Source organism: Cyprinodon tularosa, unplaced genomic scaffold (assembly GCF_016077235.1).
Source record: "Cyprinodon tularosa strain WSP-4 unplaced genomic scaffold, ASM1607723v1 ctg341, whole genome shotgun sequence".
Taxonomy (NCBI): domain Eukaryota; kingdom Metazoa; phylum Chordata; class Actinopteri; order Cyprinodontiformes; family Cyprinodontidae; genus Cyprinodon; species Cyprinodon tularosa.
Genome location: NW_024039054.1, coordinates 291385 through 310128, shown reverse-complemented (window position 1 = coordinate 310128; position 18744 = coordinate 291385). Strand labels below are relative to the sequence as shown.

The window sequence follows — 18744 nt, the reverse complement described above, 5'->3', positions numbered from 1 at the left end:
AACTCTGAAACTGTGCGTCGGATTTCATCTTCATATCCAGTTTTGAATCCTTATCCAACCAGGGTTTACATTAGCATTGAGGGGACAGCATTTCCCCATTGTTGCTTTAATGCTTTGTTGCTGTCCATCACTTCACACTAGTAGCAGCTGCAGCTTTCAACCCTACAGTATATTCTCAAAAACATCAGGAAAAATGTGCTGCTTGAATGGTCTTTTTTATGAGTAATTATTAAAAGAAAAATAGGAAAGTAGTCTTTAAGGTGCAAATGTTTTTTTTTTTTTTTTTTTTTATAATTTTTTCCATTTGAAATTCCATTTCAATACATACTAAAAAGGAATCCTGGAAAATTATACCAGGCAGGTTTAACAAACAAGTTACATGGATAGTAAAACCCTCAAGAACAGGGGTCTTCTTTTCCAGACCAAGGACCCCCAAACTGATGGCGAGATGGAGCGGGGACCCCCTATTTATATATATTGTATGAAATTGTGTCCTATAGTCACTCTATTACAGATGGAGTAATGTAAAGAAATTAATTTCTCCCTGGGATTATAAAAGTTTTTCTGATTCTGATTCCTGGTTGATGGGACAGGTGTTGTGAAGGAAACGGTGCCCAGCTTGAAAGAGCTCCTGTGTGTCGCTGAATGTGAGCATTGATGACTGAAAGACATCTTCTGCCTCCATTTATCTGTTTACTACAGTGCGTTGATTTCATGTTAATGAGTATTTAAAGATATTTCAATTAGTGGGGGAAAGAAATGCAGGGGGGGAATATAAAAATATCAACTAACCATGCAGACGCTCATGCAGTACCTCCGTAGACCCCCTAGGGGTCGCGGATCCCCCGTTGAAGACCGATCAAGAAGATTTTACTAACACAAACTGAGGGACCAGGCTGAGGTATGGAGAGATATTTGTGCCATCGGTTTGAGCGCGCAGGAACCAATCCGAGCGCGCAGTGAGACAACACGCGCGCGCGCAAAACCGGTCTGGCGCGCGCTCAACTAGAGAGGGTTTTTCAGAGTTGAGCGCGCGCCAGACCGGTTTTGCGCGCGCGCGTGTTGTCTCACTGCGCGCTCGGATTGGTTCCTGCGCGCTCAAACCGATGGCACAAATATCTCTCCATACTGAGGTAGGAATTTAAGGTTACTGAAGTGCGGATTTTTTTACTGAAAGCCGGCGGGCAAACTTGTTGCCATCATCCTGGTCATAAACCTGTTTTAAGTCGCCTACATGCTGCTGTTGCTTCCACGCTGCATTTTGTTTTGATGACGCACGCGGCTGTAGGCTACGACGCTGGTAGCTGGTGTTGCCAGATTGGGTGTTTTTCCCGCTACATATTAAGGCCTGTTTACGGTGTGATTTAGCCGGGGTTTCGCCTGGGGGGCTTTATAGAAATCTGGCAACCTGTTAAACGGACTTGAACTGAGAGAGCGTGTAGTTCACATACGCCAGAATGAACGAGTTCACAATAACGTTCACCAGGCAATAATGCAGTACGTTCAGTTCACGTTCGCCCAAAATATGAACGAGTTCATGAACTTTCGTTCAATGAACGCGTTCAGGCACAACACTGTTGTATATATATATATATATATACATCTGTAGGTGGCGGTAAATGCGCCTTAAGTTGGTTGCCATCCACCGTTAAAAAAAAGAAGAAGAAGAAAAACAAGGCTCTTTCCATAGGCTTTGACTGGTTCGCGCGCTCACTTTGAGTTTCTTGAGAGACTTGAAAGGAGCAACACTCTGCGATTTGGAGAGAAGAAAGCGCCAAAACTTTCTTTCTAGTAATAAACAGCTACTCCGCTACAAACATGCACGTGATTAAAAGAGGTATTGTAACCAAGTTAACTTCTTTTTTTCCTTTTTTGGTTTCAGATAATTAACTGCAATAATACGCTGTTTAGGGTTATTGTTATACAATAATGTTTATGCAATCTCTCCCAATATTTGCAGAGTGAAAGATGGATGGAGTGTTTCACTCTAGTTTCCTTTCAGAAAGTCTGGTTCAGATTGTGTGTTTTTGTTTCTATGCAGTTTCCGCCGAAACATTGAACAAAGACTCCGCTGATGAAATGTCTGTTGTTGACTTCTTTGTTTGCTCGAAGATTTTCTCTTAGTTAATTTCTCTTAACATTGTACATTTAAAATAACGTTGTTTTTATAAACTAACGCTAAAAGTATTAATTGACTAGTGACGGTTGCATTATTGGCGCGCGCCTTCTGTTGTATCTCGTCAAACAGGTGTTCATTAATTGCTCTGCGGGCTCACCCATCTGAGCCGCGCCAAATAAACTCAGCAATCATTTAGCTGCTCTGATTGATTTAATAAATACCAAACCCTCTGTTGTGTTTTTAGATGGGCGCCATGAGGCAGTTAGTTTTGATAAAATCACTTCCCGCATCCAGAAGCTCTGCTATGGACTCAACAGTGACTTTGTGGACCCTGTAAGTGTAGAGAAATGAGTTAAACTGGATTCTATAATCTGCCTTAACCTGCATCATGTAACCGCTCCTCTGTATTTCTGCAGACCCAGATTACAATGAAGGTGATCCAGGGTCTGTACAACGGGGTCACCACTGTGGAGCTGGACACCCTGGCTGCAGAGACCGCTGCCACCCTTACCACCAAACATCCTGACTATGCAATCCTGGCCGCTCGGATCGCGGTTTCCAACCTGCACAGAGAGACCAAGAAGGTTTTCAGTGGTATGAATGCTTTTCATGTGTAGTTACAATCGTCCTGTTCTATAACCATACAGTGCATAGTTGTGCAATGTATAATGTGCAATTACTATTTGATTCCCAGTTCAATAACCTGTTTCTCTACATTTGACACCCAATGCAATAACTATATATACAATGATATAAATATAAATCTATATAAATACCCTGTGCAATTATCCCATATAATAATTCTACTAAAAAAGAAGCAGTCATATGTGGACTATGTACTATATATAGGGGAGTGTTGGCCAAATGGGTTAGAGCAGTGCGCTTGTGCTCTGAGAAGTACCCAGTCGATCCCCACAGCCTCCACACTGCTCCCCAGGCGGTTATTTATATAGATGTATAATCTCATGCACCTTTTTCTTCCTTTGACTGTTTGAGCTGATTTAACAAGTACATTTCTCCACTGTGAGATCAATAAAGTTAATCAATCGATGCTTTAGAAAAGTATACAACCCCCCTGAATGATTACATATTTTATCATATTACATCAACATTATTGTTGTTGTTTTTTTGTTGTTGTTGTTGTTGTTGTTGTTTTTAACCAATGCTACGTTCAGACCGCAAGCAGCAAAAACATGCATGCTGCTTCATTTGTATGCTCGTAAGTTTAATTCTAGCACACGGCTGAAGAAAAACTGGGTCTGATGTGCGTTGGGCAGAGCTACCCTATCCTTTGTTTACCTGTAATAAGCAGCTATATATGCTGTTATAAGTGGGTAAAAAGTAGTTTTAATATGTTTTTAAGTGGAAAAAGTCCACCTTACAACTCTCAGTTGTGCAGTCAGTTCATCAAGATTAGGATCCTGCCTTCAAAAATTGCTTCTCTGTCAAAGCATGCTGAGGGACCTTTTCCTGTGCCTTGATGTGCGTCAACCATTGACTTTGCATGTAAACTCACTGCTATTGCTGCCTCTGCTGCTTGCAGTCTGAACAAAGCATGAGGCATTAAAGTTTTATTAGAAAACATCAATGAACAAACAGTATCATAAAGACCTAGAAACACAGCAGACAGGTCAGGTATAAAGCTGAAGAGAAGTTTAAAGCAGGTTTGGTCGTGAAACAATATTCCAATCTGTAAAAGATCTTACAGAGCAACAATTAATCGAGCAGCAAGCCTACTACACCTAGCCATTTTCTTTAGCCAACAGGGACATCAGTAGTAAAAGAGTCGAAGTCCCTGGTAACTCTGGAGGAGCTGCAGAGCTCCATAGATCAGATATGAAAGAAGGGAATAGATTTGTAACACATTTTAGTGTGGCTGAGAGGAGCCAACGGTCTGCAAATGCATATATACGCAGCAAATGCATAAAGTACAGTAAAACCTCTTTCCCACTGAAAATACCGCATTAATGCACGTTTCTCAAACATGGGTTTATGCGTTAATGATCGGCATTTGGCTCCCTTCCCACTAGCAGAAAAAGCTGTGTCTAACCCCTAGATCCCAAGCGTGTCTGGTGGCGCCATCATGCTGGGTTACCATTGATGATGTCACCAGTGCGACAGAAATCAGGAAATTAAACAATGGAGAGCAAAAATGAAGGAAGCCAGGGCATAGTCAGTGTGCTTTATTGTTTCGCGCTATTATCCATTTACTACCTCTTTTCGTTCATGATTTCAGTTGTCACCTGCATGGGACCTGCTGTATTTTTTTTATTTTTTATAAATAAAATAAAGAAGGGCATTTTGATAACATATTGTGTACAACTTATTCAGTACAAGTATATTTAGTTGCGTAGTTTAACCATTATCCCCCTACTAATATTATCTAGAGCAGTGGTTCCCTAATGGTGTGCCGCGGCACACTGGTGTGCCGTGAGTCAAGTGAGGGTGTGCCGTGGAATTTTGTGACAACCATGTATGGTCATTACAATATAATAACAGAAAAATAAAAAGCCTATACGGTCATATCACTACTTTGTTTGCATTCATTTTCACAAAACAGAGGCAAACTACATTAAAATAATCTAAAAAGAAAAAAAAAACTCAAGAACTCCCTGACCACGGAGATGCTCAGGTAGGAATTATCATCCGGTGGCGCAAGGCTTTGGAACAGGGCACGATGGACATGTTCCCGCTGGCATCAGCTGCGCCGCAGGCAGCAAAGGAGCGCGCATTATATGCCGAACACCTTCAGAGCTTAAAAGAGAGGTTTGAGCTCCACTTTCCACATGTTGCTGATGTTGAGGATTACGACTGGATCCGAGACCCATTCAACCAGGAATCTTCAACAGAAAAACTGACAATGAAAGAAATAGAGAAGTGCGCAGAGCTCCGTGCGGACCGCACATTAAAACTCAAATTTAGTGAGCTCCCACTGGATCAGTTATGGTTGGCTTCTGCATCAGAATACCCAAACATCTCACGCCACGCAATTGAGCAACTTCTTCTTTTCCCCACTACTTATCTGTGTGAGCTGGCGTTCTCTACTCTGGTTTACATGAAGAACAACAGGAGGTCACGGCTCTCTGTTGAACAGGACTTGCGTGTGGCCCTCTCCTCAGTGCCACTAAGGGTTAAAAAAATCTGTGTGCACCAACAGGCACACGTGTCTCACTAATTTGTAAGCAGACAAAATATTTACAACAGCACACGTTTCAATGCTGATAAAAAAATGTTTCATTTTATTATTTGTAGTTCAGGACAATGGACAGTGCAGCTTCCTTGCATTGATAGTTCTTTGTGCTTAAGTTCTGCTGAGTTTTCTTTGCTTCGTTTTTAATTTTGTGAACCATGATTTAAATAGGAATGTGGCTGCTTTGATGAAGCCTATTTTGATGAGGTTTCAAAATAAATTTTGGAATATTTTGTTAATAAATATTTCATGAGTAATATAGTTGTCTTGTCACAATTTATTTTGAATTAGTACATAATTATAACAAATATTTTGCTAAACACGATGGATGACACAGGTTTTAAATGCTCTTTAGCACAATAAGTGTGCCTTGAGATTTTTACTTGTCCTTTGGTGTGCCTTGGGCACAAAAAGTTTGGGAACCACTGATCTAGAGACTACTAACATGAGGTGAAATGCAGCTTCAGATGAGCCGTGCTTGTGGTGATTTTTCAAAGACGCTTCTGTTCTAATCCACACAGCTTTGTTCTGTGTTCTCCCAAAGTCCATATTTCCCATGTTCTTTTCAAGAACTTGGCAAGGATGCAAGTATTGACTCTTGTGAATTGTGAAACAGAGTGTGTTTATGGTTTAAACTCTTCGTCAAAAACACTCTCCTTTATGCAGGGCTCAGTTGCAGCCTTTTGTAACACTGTGCCATTTGCAGAACTTTGATTTGCATGCGCTTTGTGTGTTGATTCTTCTTGTGTGTTTTGTGTGTCACTGATGTACTTGCAGGGCGTCTGAACCAGTACCAGCATAGAAGAGTATAAGCATGACCTTCTTTTTAATCACTCGCTGTACCTTCCTAATAAGATTTCTCTTACTTCCTCTGCCCTACCTTCATGTAAAACCAACAACCTGCCTGTTTCTCCCTTAGATGTGATGGAGGACCTGTACAACTACGTCAACCCCTTAAACAAACGTCACTGTCCTATGATCTCCAAGGAGACACTCGACATAGTCCTTGAAAACAAATCTGTAAGTCAACATGGGACAGCGCCTAATGTTTAGGCTTTTTATGTTCATCTTGAACTGTTTACATGAATGTAATAACCACCAATCTTTGCAGGTCCTCAACTCAGCCATCATTTACGACAGAGACTTCTCCTACAACTTCTTTGGTTTTAAGGTAAGATGTTTTGCTCTCTTTGGTAGTTGCATTTCAAACATTTAGCAGACACTGACAGGTTTGTTTTTTTTTGCCCTTGTAGACTCTTGAGCGTTCCTATTTGCTGAAGATCAATGGCAAAGGTGCGTTTCCTCACCTTTTCAGAGCTGACTGCAGAAGTATGGTTCAAGGCATATATCATTTTATAATCTTAAACTTTTTTATTTTCTTTTTTTAGTTGCAGAGAGACCCCAGCACATGCTGATGAGAGTGGCAGTCGGGATTCATAAAGATGACATTGATGCAGCTGTTGAAACTTACAACCTGCTTTCAGAGAAGTGGTTCACCCATGCCTCTCCTACCCTGTTCAACGCTGGCACCAACAGGCCTCAGTTGTCCAGGTAACGAAGGAAAAGCTCCTGTTAGAGGTTCACCTTCACACATCAAGGGGATGAATAACCTTTACTTTCTTCTTTTTTTTTTTTTTTTTTTTCCTATTCGGGCAAATAACGCAAGATTTGAGGCAGAAGTTTCATTTATTGGGGATTTTCTCGGATCCATACTGGATTTACAGGCTCGGCTATAAATTTTTTTTTACGATTGACATTTTTGTTTGTGCTTCAGTATTTGAAAACTCTTCTCATTAGAGCTTGTAAAACTGCAAATGGTCTAGTTTCCTGTTAACCATCAAGTTGAACGTCAGCTTTCTTAATCCATCTGAAAGTTGGACTATTTTTGTCCAATTTTCAGCTGTCTATCTGTTGACTTGAGTAAGATTTGGAAGTTTTCCTCTTTCTCCAGTATATCCAGTTATTAAACAATCCCACAGCATGATGCTGCCATCACCACCTCTGACAGATGGTACCATGCTTCCAGGTTCAACACATCTCCTGTGTTGCGGTGGCCCAATGGATCAATCTTTGTGTTGTCTAACCACCATGCTGGCAGGCTGCTACCAATTTTGGTTCAGTTTTAACTCAGATGTGTTCGTTTTTGTCTTTATTTAAAAAAACGGGAAAAGATCAAAAGATGGGGCCTGAATCAGTCGGCATAATTTAAGAATAGTTTCTGATCTGCAGAACATTGAAAAAACAAACGTTAACATTAAACCAACGAACACAGCAAACAACACAGACATACCGCATTTGCATTGCTCTAAAGATGCGCAGGGAAAAGTGTCCAGCAGATGGCGCCCAAGCTTTAGTGTAGAAAAAGCTCAATCTCTGCTAAAACAGTTTTTTTTATAGCTGGTAGATGCAGATAGACCAAGTGGATCAGACATTTTTATGGTTTTTAGGTCGCAATGTAACAAACTGCATAATCAGCAAAATTTAGAACCACTTTAAAATCTGTGACAAAATAAACAAGATATTTACTTTGTTGTTTGCTTTTCTGATTTCTGTCACACTGGTGACATCATCAACGCTAACCCAGCTGCAGAGGAAAGAGGTCACACAGCTACCAGCTTGGGGTTAGACCCATTTTTGCCAATAGGAAGGCAGCCAAAGGCTGATTGTTGGCGGGTCGACCCATGTTTGAAAAACACGCCATAACGCAGTATTTTCAGTCAGAAAGAGGCTTATGATTAGATGTACTCTGTCAGGAGAAATGCATACATTCTGTTTCCGAAACATTTATTTTCAGATGTTTTACCTTAAAAAGAAACTTGATAAATTATTTACATTTAACATATATTTTAACTTTGATTTGAAAGAAATCATTCAAGCATGAAAAAAGTTTTTATGCAGTTCATATATTAATGAAAATCCCAAAGTGCTACAAGAGTAAACCAAATATATAAAAAACATAAGATAAGACATCATTAGGCTACAAATGCCTTTTTAAAATGAGAAGCTTTGAAGCTCTTCAGTGTCTGTGGGACCTTAAGCTGGTCTGGAATAGGCAGGCAGTCCAGTAGCCTATCAGTGCTGGTGGCTGGTCCTGGGGGTTTTATCCTAAATCTGGAGGGGGAAAGGAAGCCAGCAGGTTCTTCACCACCTTTTTCACTGTTGAACTGTTGAAACTCTAATAAAGACTGCATCACACTTGAAAACATTAGCACCACCAAAATTGCTTTTTTTTTCATAACCCTTTTAAATAGAACACAACTGATTGTGCATGTTGCACGAAATGTATTTATTTTTCACTGCACTGAACCTTTCCATATTAATGCCTTTTACACCATGACTTTAAACAGATTTTTCTTTTCTATGACACTAGAAAAATTCTGATCACTGCTGTAAGCTGCTCATTCTCTGTTGAAAGCTGTATGCATCGAAAGTTTGTTTTGTATACACTTTGTGTATCCAAGATGACAATAAAGTTTGTCTAAGTCTTAAGCCAGTGGAGAGAAAGGGGTCGAGTGCTTGAGCTACATATAGCTCTGATCAGGACCCTGGCTGCTCCGTTCTGAACATAACAGAGCTTTTAAAGGCTCCTACAGGAACCCTGATTAAGATTGTGTTACAGTAGTTCAGCCTAGAAAAGTCTAAAGACACGGAAGCTTCTCTGCAGCCAGGAGGAAGTGATTTGGAGATTTAACCAAGGTGGAAGAAGGAAACTTTGTAGATGAATAAGATGTGGTATTAACAGAGGAAATATAACAGTATGGATTAGATGGTTAAACTGTATATATAGCCGGTGTCCTAACAGGAAAACGGCTCCTAAACTCATCAAAGCTGCTGTTGGAAGGGATAACCCTTGCTGTCATTAGGTTCCTGGAAGGCTCCAACCTTGGCTCTAATAAAAGCTGGAGGCCAACGTATGAAATCCATAATCTATTCCAGCTAACTACGCAGTTAAGCCAGGAAGAAAGCTCAGATATCAATTAGGAGGATTTGTGGCTTGTTAAGTTACATCAGTAGGCCAATGTATTTTGCAAATCTTTAATGTATCAGCAGATATGTACATATCTATTTATGTAGATTAAAAAAAATTAATATTATTTAGAGGTTCAGTGCTTAGTTCTTTTTCTGTAATGTCTTAAATCCATTTCTGTTATGTTTGTAAATTTCTCACTGGAAGCTTTGTGTTTGGTTCTGATATTTTTAGTATTTTAACACATGGGGCTCTTTTTGCAGTTGTTTCCTGCTCGCTATGAGAGACGACAGCATCGACGGCATCTACGACACACTGAAGCAGTGCGCGCTGGTTTCCAAATCAGCAGGAGGCATTGGCCTGGCTGTCAGCTGCATCAGAGCAACGGGCAGCTATATCGCTGGGGTGAGCCACAGAAACACAGCTCGGACTAACAATCAAGCCTGCTCTTGTTTATTCATTTTTTAACACGTTTTTATATTAATAACTTTCAGACTAACGGCACTTCTAATGGGCTTGTTCCAATGCTGCGTGTATACAACAACACTGCACGCTACGTGGACCAGGGTGGCAACAAGGTGAGCAGGACAAAGATTGTATGTGGTAAGGGATAGCTGTCTGTAAAAATTTTTGCATGTCTGAATTTGTAAATGCAAGTCCATAAATGTAAATAAAATAAAGATTTGTATTGTTACCTGTTATCATCTCATACATTCATAAGGGATCAGATCTTCACTCGAGAAAATACGTATGGAAGGAGAAAAAAAAAATTTGAATACAAATAACAAACTTACAGGTACAAATCACAAGTTTATACATAAGAATGACCAACTTATGAGTACATGTAACAAATTTACATTTTGAGTGATATTTCTGTTTCCATCATCTTCCTGCTCTTGTTTAATGGTCTCCCTGGGAAGGAGTATAACAGGGTTTCCACGGGTCATTAAAAATCATTAAAAGTTATTAAATTATTATTTTTGGAATTAAGGCCTTAATTGGTATTAAAATTAATTAAAATGATTTATTTAAAAAAAAAAATGTTTATAAAAACAATTACATCAGGAATATCACGATATATTTGCGTAGAACAACTTCCGATTGTTCAGAAAAGAAGCTCGAGGCGGAGAAAAAGCTAAAGAATGGGGGGGGGAGCAAATTTCAACAAAAGTGGCTGGAAGACGAGGAATTCGACTGCAGCCTGTTGATGGGTACTTGTTGATGACATTAATATTATTTCTAAGAGCATTAAAACAGCATTAAAAAGCATTAAGTTGGAGTTACTCATTCCTGTATAAACCCTGTAACAGCTTCGTCGGTATTCTTATTTGTGAATTTGTGATTTGTACTTTTACAGCTACAAAGTTGTAACTTTATTTATAGCTTCTATTCTCACAGACAAAACATCTGATCTAACATATATAAATGACTTGACTACAAGGACAACATACAAATTTTGAATTTGATTAACATTTAAAGATTCAGACACCATATGTTTTCATAAACGGTTATCAGACCCTGTAAAGATATTCCTGATAAAAGGCTGTGCAGCAACGACGGATGACAGGTAGCTGGAATGTTCCTAGAACCTTTAACTGAATGGACTGTTGGGTTTTTCCGCAGAGACCAGGGGCCTTTGCGGTGTACCTGGAGCCCTGGCACGCTGACGTGTTTGAGTTTTTGGAGCTGAAGAAGAACACTGGTAAAGAAGAGCAGAGGGCCAGAGACTTGTTCTTCGCCTTGTGGATTCCAGACCTCTTTATGAAACGAGTGGAAAGCAACCAGGTTAACCTTGAGAAAAAAAGTCCTGTTTTAAATTTCTTATTTTATAAAAGTGATACTAACCTGGTGTCTGTTCTGCTGCCCTCCTAGGACTGGTCTCTGATGTGTCCCAGTGACTGTCCCGGGCTGGATGAGTGCTGGGGAGAGGAGTTTGAGGAGCTCTACACTCGGTAGGTTCGGTACAGTGAGCTGCTGTTTTGTTTTACCTAAGAGCTGTGTTTTCTAGTGCTACCCTATCCTCCTTATCATGTCTGCCTTTAGTTATGAGAAGGAGGGTAGAGTGAAGCGTGTGGTGAAGGCCCAGCAACTATGGTACGCCATCATTGAGTCGCAGACAGAGACGGGTACTCCCTACATGCTCTACAAGGACACCTGCAACAGGAAGACCAACCAGCAAAATCTGGGCACCATCAAATCCAGCAATCTGTGCACAGAAATAGTAGAATATACAAGTAAAGACGAGGTGAATACAGTGACCCCTACAGGCTTGGATTGTGACGACGCTCTTTCTACGCATTGACCGTGCTGTTTTTATAACTTAGGTTGCAGTTTGTAACCTGGCGTCCATCGCCCTCAACATGTACGTCACCCCAGAGAGGAGCTTTGATTTCAAAAAGCTTGCATCTGTGACCAAAGTGATCGTCAGGAACCTGAACAAGATCATCGATATCAACTATTACCCGGTGCCAGAGGTACGAGCCGAGCACTGTCTGCTGCAGAGACGGCGTCCGCCCTGCAACTTTAGCTCAGAGCTAATTAAGCTATACGATACTTCAAGTAATTTGTTAATCTAGTCTTTTTGTCAATTAATCTAAAAGGCAATAGCCTCAGTAAATAAACATTTCTAGATTAATAAAGGTTTGGAATTAATAGAAAAATGCATTGCAAATTTTATGTGAATTGTAAGTAAATAATTATATATATACACTATATTGCCAAAAGTATTTGCTCACCTGCCTTGACTCACATATGAGCTTAAGTGACATCCCGTTCCTAATCCATAGGGTTCAATATGACGTCGGTCCACCCTTTGCAGCTAGAACAGCTTCAACTCTTCTGGGAAGGCTGTCCACAAGGTTTAGGAGTGTGTTTATGGGAATTTTTGACCATTCTTCCAGAAGCGCATTTGTGAGGTCGCACACTGATGTTGGACGAGAAGGCCTGGCTCTCAGTCTCCGCTCTAATTCATCCCAAAGGTGTTCTATCGGGTTGAGGTCAGGACTCTGTGCAGGCCAGTCAAGTTCATCCACACCAGACTCTGTCATCCATGTCTTTATGGACCTTGCTTTGTGCACTGGTGCACAGTCATGTTGGAAGAGGAAGGGGCCAGCTCCAAACTGTTCCCACAAAGTTGGGAGCATGGAATTGTCCAAAATGTCTTGGTATGCTGAAGCATTCAGAGTTCCTTTCACTGGAACTAAGGGGCCAAGCCCAGCTCCTGAAAAACAACCCCACACCATAATCCCCCCTCCACCAAACTTTACACTTGGCACAATGCAGTCAGACAAGTACTGTTCTCCTGGCAACCGCCAAACCCAGACCCGTCCATCAGATTGCCAGATGGAGAAGCGCGATTCGTCACTCCAGAGAACGCGTCTCCACTGCTCTAGAGTCCAGTGGCGGCGTGCTTTACACCACCGCATCCGACGCTTTGCATTGCACTTGGTGATGTATGGCTTGGATGCAGCTGCTCGCCCATGGAAACCCATTCCATGAAGCTCTCTGCGCACTGTTCTTGAGCTAATCTGAAGGCCACATGAAGTTTGGAGGTCTGTAGTGATTGACTCTGCAGAAAGTTGGCGACCTCTTCGCACTATGCGCTTCAGCATCCGCTGACCCCGCTCCGTCAGTTTACGTGGCCTACCACTTCGTGGCTGAGTTGCTGTCGTTCCCAAACACTTCCATTTTCTTATAATACAGCTGACAGTTGACTGTGGAATATTTAGGAGCGAGGAAATTTCACGACTGGATTTGTTGCACAGGTGGCATCCTATCACAGTTCCACGCTGGAATTCACTGAGCTCCTGAGAGCGACCCATTCTTTCACAAATGTTTGTAAAAACAGTCTGCATGCCTAGGTGCTTGAATTTATACACCTGTGGCCATGGAAGTGATTGGAACACCTGATTCCAATAATTTGGATGGGTGAGCAAATACTTTTGGCAATATAGTGTATATATGAAAAGTTTTTTTTTTTTTTTTTTTTTTTTTTTTTTTTTATTGGTGAGGGAAAGTTAGTCTTTCAGCAAATTAAATATTTTAGTATCTGGTTTAGGGAGACTGGTTCATTTGGCATCAGTGCAGTATTGTCCGCTGCTTTCAGGTTTTTTTTTTTAACCTAGAAGTTACAGATCTAGTGCCCCTAGTTGTCCAAAGTTGGCCATCGAGGGCCGCTGTCCTGCAGGTTATCATTTAGAGAAAATCAGCTGTGCTGAAGCAGGGAAACCTCTAAAACCTGCCGGACAGCAGCTCTTATGGACCGACTTTGGACATTCCTGCTCTAAGTCTTCGTTAACGCTGTAGGTAAAAGCGACCACCATCTGACACAACAGAACAGAACAAGCATTAGTGAAGGATGTGGAAATACATTTGAATCTGTGTGTAATTTTTTGAGAAATGGACCAAATCAGAAGAAATTAAATGCCTTTTAACTTCCTGCACCACAGGCTGAAAAATCCAACAAGCGTCACAGGCCAATAGGAATTGGTGTGCAGGGTCTGGCCGACGCCTTCATCCTCATGCGCTACCCATTCGAAAGTCCGGAGGCCCAGTTACTCAACATTCACATCTTTGAGACCATCTACTACGCTGCCCTGGAGGCCAGTTGTGAACTGGCAGCAGAATTTGGACCCTATGAGACGTACACTGGCTCTCCTGTCAGCAAGGGAGTAAGTCGTTTTTTCACATATCCATCTTGGCATGCAGATTACAGGGGCTGGATGTGTGCTGATATTTCTGGGGTTCCGGTTTGTTTTTTGTTTCTTTTTTCAGATCCTTCAGTACGACATGTGGAATAAAACCCCCACAGATCTGTGGGACTGGAAGGCACTGAAGGAAAAAATTGCCAAGTGAGTCTACCTAAAATCTTCACTTGCTCTTTTCTTTAGAAATCTGTTTTTCCTGTAGATTGTCTGTTATTAAGCTGAAGCGTGTTTATCCGTAGGCATGGTGTGAGGAACAGCCTTCTTTTGGCCCCGATGCCCACAGCTTCCACTGCCCAGATCCTGGGTAACAATGAGTCCATAGAGGCTTACACAAGCAACATCTACACTCGCAGGGTGCTCTCAGGAGAGTTCCAGGTCAGCTTAGACATTTGCTCATTTAAATCTGTTATTAAAAATAGAAACGAAAACACAGACCTCCTCGGTAGGATTCAGATTGTCCCTGATCAAGGTTTGATGATCAAAGATATCCCATTTACACTAGCCTTTTTTCTAGCCATTTTATAATCCTAATAACTGGAATTTATTGACTTGGAGTGATGTCATGGTGAGGGCTTAGTGCCACATACCTGATAGAGAACAGCTCCAGTCGAACATTGAAAGTTTAGCTCCTTTTGATGGAAGTAGCAGCCAAACTGAATACGGAAGTCGGATATCATCCCGTTTCCCGATTTCCTGAATCCCAATTCTGAATTTTAGCAGCATCACAGTTGAAATGTATGACTTTGAAGTTGGAAGTTTTTGACTTTTGAGGATAAATGGAACTCGCCATAATTTTTAATCGTATCAGAGGCTATTGGCTTACTGGGGATCAGCAGTAAAGGTCTCAGGAGCCCAGTCAGTATTTAAAGGAAGATCAACTTAAGGTTTTCAATTGTATATCTGTTCTTTAGATTGTGAATCCTCACCTGCTGAAGGATCTTACAGAAAGAGGACTGTGGAATGAAGATATGAAGAACCAGTTAATTGCTCACAATGGCTCCATCCAGGTAAATTAATAAAAATATATCTATTAGAACTAAATAAATAACTCGGTATCAGTTTCTGTATAGTGTTATAATTTACATTTTAATTAACAGATTTTAACATGCCATAACTTTTGTTTCAGGAAATTAAAGAAATCCCAGATGATCTTAAGCAGCTGTATAAAACAGTTTGGGAAATCTCCCAGAAGACTGTCCTCAAGATGGCAGCAGATCGTGGCACTTACATCGATCAGAGTCAGTCTCTCAACATTCACATCGCTGAGCCCAACTACGGCAAACTCTCCAGCATGCACTTCTACGGATGGAAGCTGGTAAGTCAGCAGCCTAAAGAACAAATGCCGCCCCGCAGTGAGGGTGGCAGCCCTCTAAGCCCGGTTCATGTTTCTCTCACAGGGCCTGAAAACAGGCATGTACTACCTGAGAACGAAGCCCGCCGCCAACCCCATCCAGTTCACACTAAACAAGGAGAAGCTGAGGGAGAGCCAGTCGGCCAAGAGTGTGGAGGAGGAAGCCAGGGAGCGCAACACAGCAGCCATGGTCTGCTCCTTAGCAAACAAGGACGAATGCCTGATGTGTGGCTCCTAAAGCAGGCAGCGACTCTCTGCAGCTCCATCACACCAACGGCTTCAAAAATCCCAAGTTTACAGTTATTTTATGATTACCAAACATTTTTAACTATGAAATGGTTGTTCTATTTATATGGAGCTAAATTGGAGCCAAAAAGTTTGTTAGATTTATTTTTTCAAAAGTATTTTTGAAACTGAAAAATTGTTTTTACAAAAAAGATTTAGCTAAAAAAATATAACTTTCAGTTGTTTTTTTTATTTTCTTTTTCTTTAATATTGCTGACCCTCTAATTAGGGGCAGGCCTTGGAGAACTTTGGGTGTGGAATGATGACTGACAACTTAAACAGTCATCTCAGGTGTTGCATTCAGGAATCGTAGTAAATAGGAAGGTTTTCTTGAAAACAGAAGTTCTATGTAAATGTAACTTGTTTTACAAAATAACATTTTGTACTTATATAAGATATTTGAGAGCCTGTTGGAAACGTTGGAACCATGATATTGACAAAGGGACATTTTCTGTGTTCTTATAGTGTAGGAAGAGCCAGACTGATAGAGCAGTGGCAAGACTGCAGCAAAAACCAATCATATAAAAATATAGAATATCAATGATGTTGAGAAACTTCCTCTAATATTTGACAGTTAATACATGGGAAGAGGGATTGAAAGGTTGATAACCTCAGAGGATAAATATATTTTCATGATCAGTTGGTGGTTGGTAAGGGAGCTAAAACCAAGAATTCCTGAAATGAGATGTTCCATCAATGGAAGATTGGGTTGAAGTAATACATAATATTTATATGACGTAATGGCTCACCTTGAGAATAGAATCTGAAAAGTGTAAGAAAAATTGGGTGTAATTTATATCACCAGTGAGATCAGATTTTGTCATGTGACGAAATTAAGGTCAATAACCTCTTAATGCCACATATTTTAAGTGTTCTTTTATTGTTATTGGGTTTTTTTTTCTGTATCCTTTTAAGATTGCATGTGTTTGGACATGGATGGACAAACATATGTATGAATAACGAAGAAGTGAAGAAAGGAATAGCGAATAAAAAAAAAAGATTTTAAGATTACCAAATGTATTGTTATCATCTAGCTTATGGATGGATTGTAGTGAACTTAGTTTGGCCAAATTTGTTGAATATTTGAGAAATGGTTTAGATGGATGTAAAAGTTTCCAAATGCACTCAATAAAAAAAATATTGATGATGTAGTAAAAACATTTCTGTTTTCCACGGTTCCTGAATGCAACAGCTATGAAAATTATTCCTAGGTATTACACTGGTTTATTCCAAACCCCATGTCATATATGGTCCGCCCACACAGAGGACATCAGTTTGAAACTGAAAGGTAAAATATTTGTTTGAAAAGTATTTTCAGACTTGTCCGTTCAAGTCTATTGTACTGTTTTGTTTTTTTGTTTGTTTTTTTTCGGCTTCAAAAGAAAAGTTTTTGAAAAAACTTCATGGCTCCAATTTAGCTCAATTTCACATTGTACAGAATGAAATATTGGATGAATTTTTTTGTACTTAATGTTATCATTGCAGTGTTTTTTTACATTTTTTTATTTTAATTAAATCCATTCTACGGCATTAAAAGTACTAGCGCAGCTTCCATATTTATCAGCAACCCTAAAGAGATGCATTAAAAGCTTGGTTGATAGTTTATTGCTGTAGTATAATTCTTATAACGTAAATGGAAAAATCCAACCTTTAGTTGGAGTAAATTATTGAGCGACTCTTTAAAATGGAAAAGATGGGAGAATATGTTCTGTCAGTAAGACATATGATAAAATAAAACAACTATCTTTAAAGCTTTTTTCCATCTATATCTTGGAGATAAATGTGTAAGGTGCAGCTATTAAGGTTTTTACTTTATTTGCTTTTTTTTTCATCGTTTATAACAGGAACTATTTTTTTATTTTTTTTACTTTTACAGCACTCAAAAACATCTTCCCAGAATTAAAACTATTAAAAACAACAGTTTGGAATGAGTGTGTACCTTGATTTAAACCTTTCTTGTTTGGACATCAGCAGCAGGGTGGGAAGGTTTTCCTCCATCTTTGTTCAGATTCCCAAACAGCTTCTTCTCAATTGTTTTTCTACTCATTAGATCGTGATGAAAACACATCAAACTACTTTGTCAGAAACATTCCAGTTGGTCTGTATCGACTAAACTGACGCTTTAATGAAACAAACCGAATCCAAGCAGAACATTGTGTCTTATGCAACACTATGGTGATGACGGTATATCTTGGGGTGATTTTCCAGAAGGTATGTAATGTGCCCTGGGAGTGATGATGCAGCAGGTGAGAAATGAATGACTTGGTGTGCTAGTGCATGCCTCCAGGGGGGCAGATGGGGTTAAACAAGCTGGGACTTGCTTCTGTTGCATCAACTCCTAACAAACTGATACAGAAACATTCATCTGTGAACCCAGTCGACATTTCAGCAGTTAGAACTGAAATATTACAAAAATATTTGTGTTCAAATTTAAAACAAAAGGACAAATGCCGTTTAGATTTTCCACCAGTAGTATTTTATTTATCTTGTTTTATTGATCAATGATAGCAGCACTAAGAGGCGGTTTCACTATGGATTGAAACAAGTTTCTATATTAATGTTAGTAAAACAGTGTTTGCTTCTCTAGGGCTCATCCTATAAAGGAATTACAATGGTTCAAATATTTTGTTAGTTGAGGTTGCAATTTCTTGGTTACATTAAGATTGGCCTTTTTTGTATTTTTTCTCAAACCTGAAATGTATAAGCATATATTTTTTTAAGTTTAACAAAGATTCTTGGCTAAAACCTAAAATGTTCTCCATAACCCATGAAATCTTGCAGGTTTAAAAGGATTGGTCAAGCTTAAACAGCAAAGGCAGACAACTTTGGCAAAACATTGGGGATTCTGTAGGATGAAATCCCTCTGATGCGAACCTTGCCAGATTCTGGCACTGCTGGTAAGATCAATGTGCATCACCTGTAAATGGTCCATAGATCCATAAATGGTTGTAGGAAGTGGTGCGACAGTGGAGTTCTGTCACTACACCTTTAACTGATGATGGGTCCTCCTGGCTATTTGGCGTTTTGTTTTTGTGGAAATTAAATGTACTTGAAAATATAAAGTTCACTATTTTCCATCCATAATTTTAGTTATTTTCCTAGCTAAGGAACGCTTTGAGCCCTAAA

The 18744-nt window shown here is 39.9% G+C and overlaps 1 protein-coding gene across 1 annotated transcript; it reads left to right on the top strand.

Annotated features, from left to right (window-relative positions):
- Window positions 1-1678: 1678 nt before the first annotated feature.
- LOC119789586 (ribonucleoside-diphosphate reductase large subunit-like) lies at window positions 1679-15729 on the top strand. Its single transcript, XM_038294526.1, has 19 exons — window positions 1679-1837; window positions 2364-2452; window positions 2536-2713; window positions 6229-6329; window positions 6421-6480; window positions 6563-6602; window positions 6698-6860; window positions 9540-9681; window positions 9771-9854; window positions 10900-11061; window positions 11149-11228; window positions 11320-11521; window positions 11601-11750; window positions 13725-13946; window positions 14050-14126; window positions 14222-14357; window positions 14894-14989; window positions 15109-15297; window positions 15380-15729. Exons 1-19 carry the CDS (start codon window positions 1819-1821, stop codon window positions 15569-15571), a joined length of 2382 nt encoding a protein of 793 aa, XP_038150454.1. The 5' UTR covers window positions 1679-1818; the 3' UTR covers window positions 15572-15729.
- The last annotated feature ends 3015 nt before the right edge of the window (window positions 15730-18744 follow it).

Bases quoted from the DNA above. Each gene is read 5' to 3' on its own strand.
- LOC119789586 (XM_038294526.1), top strand. The intron at 9,855-10,899 runs GTGAGCAGGACA...GTTTTTCCGCAG, and splicing joins TGGACCAGGGTGGCAACAAG to AGACCAGGGGCCTTTGCGGT. The intron at 15,298-15,379 runs GTAAGTCAGCAG...TTTCTCTCACAG, and splicing joins ACTTCTACGGATGGAAGCTG to GGCCTGAAAACAGGCATGTA.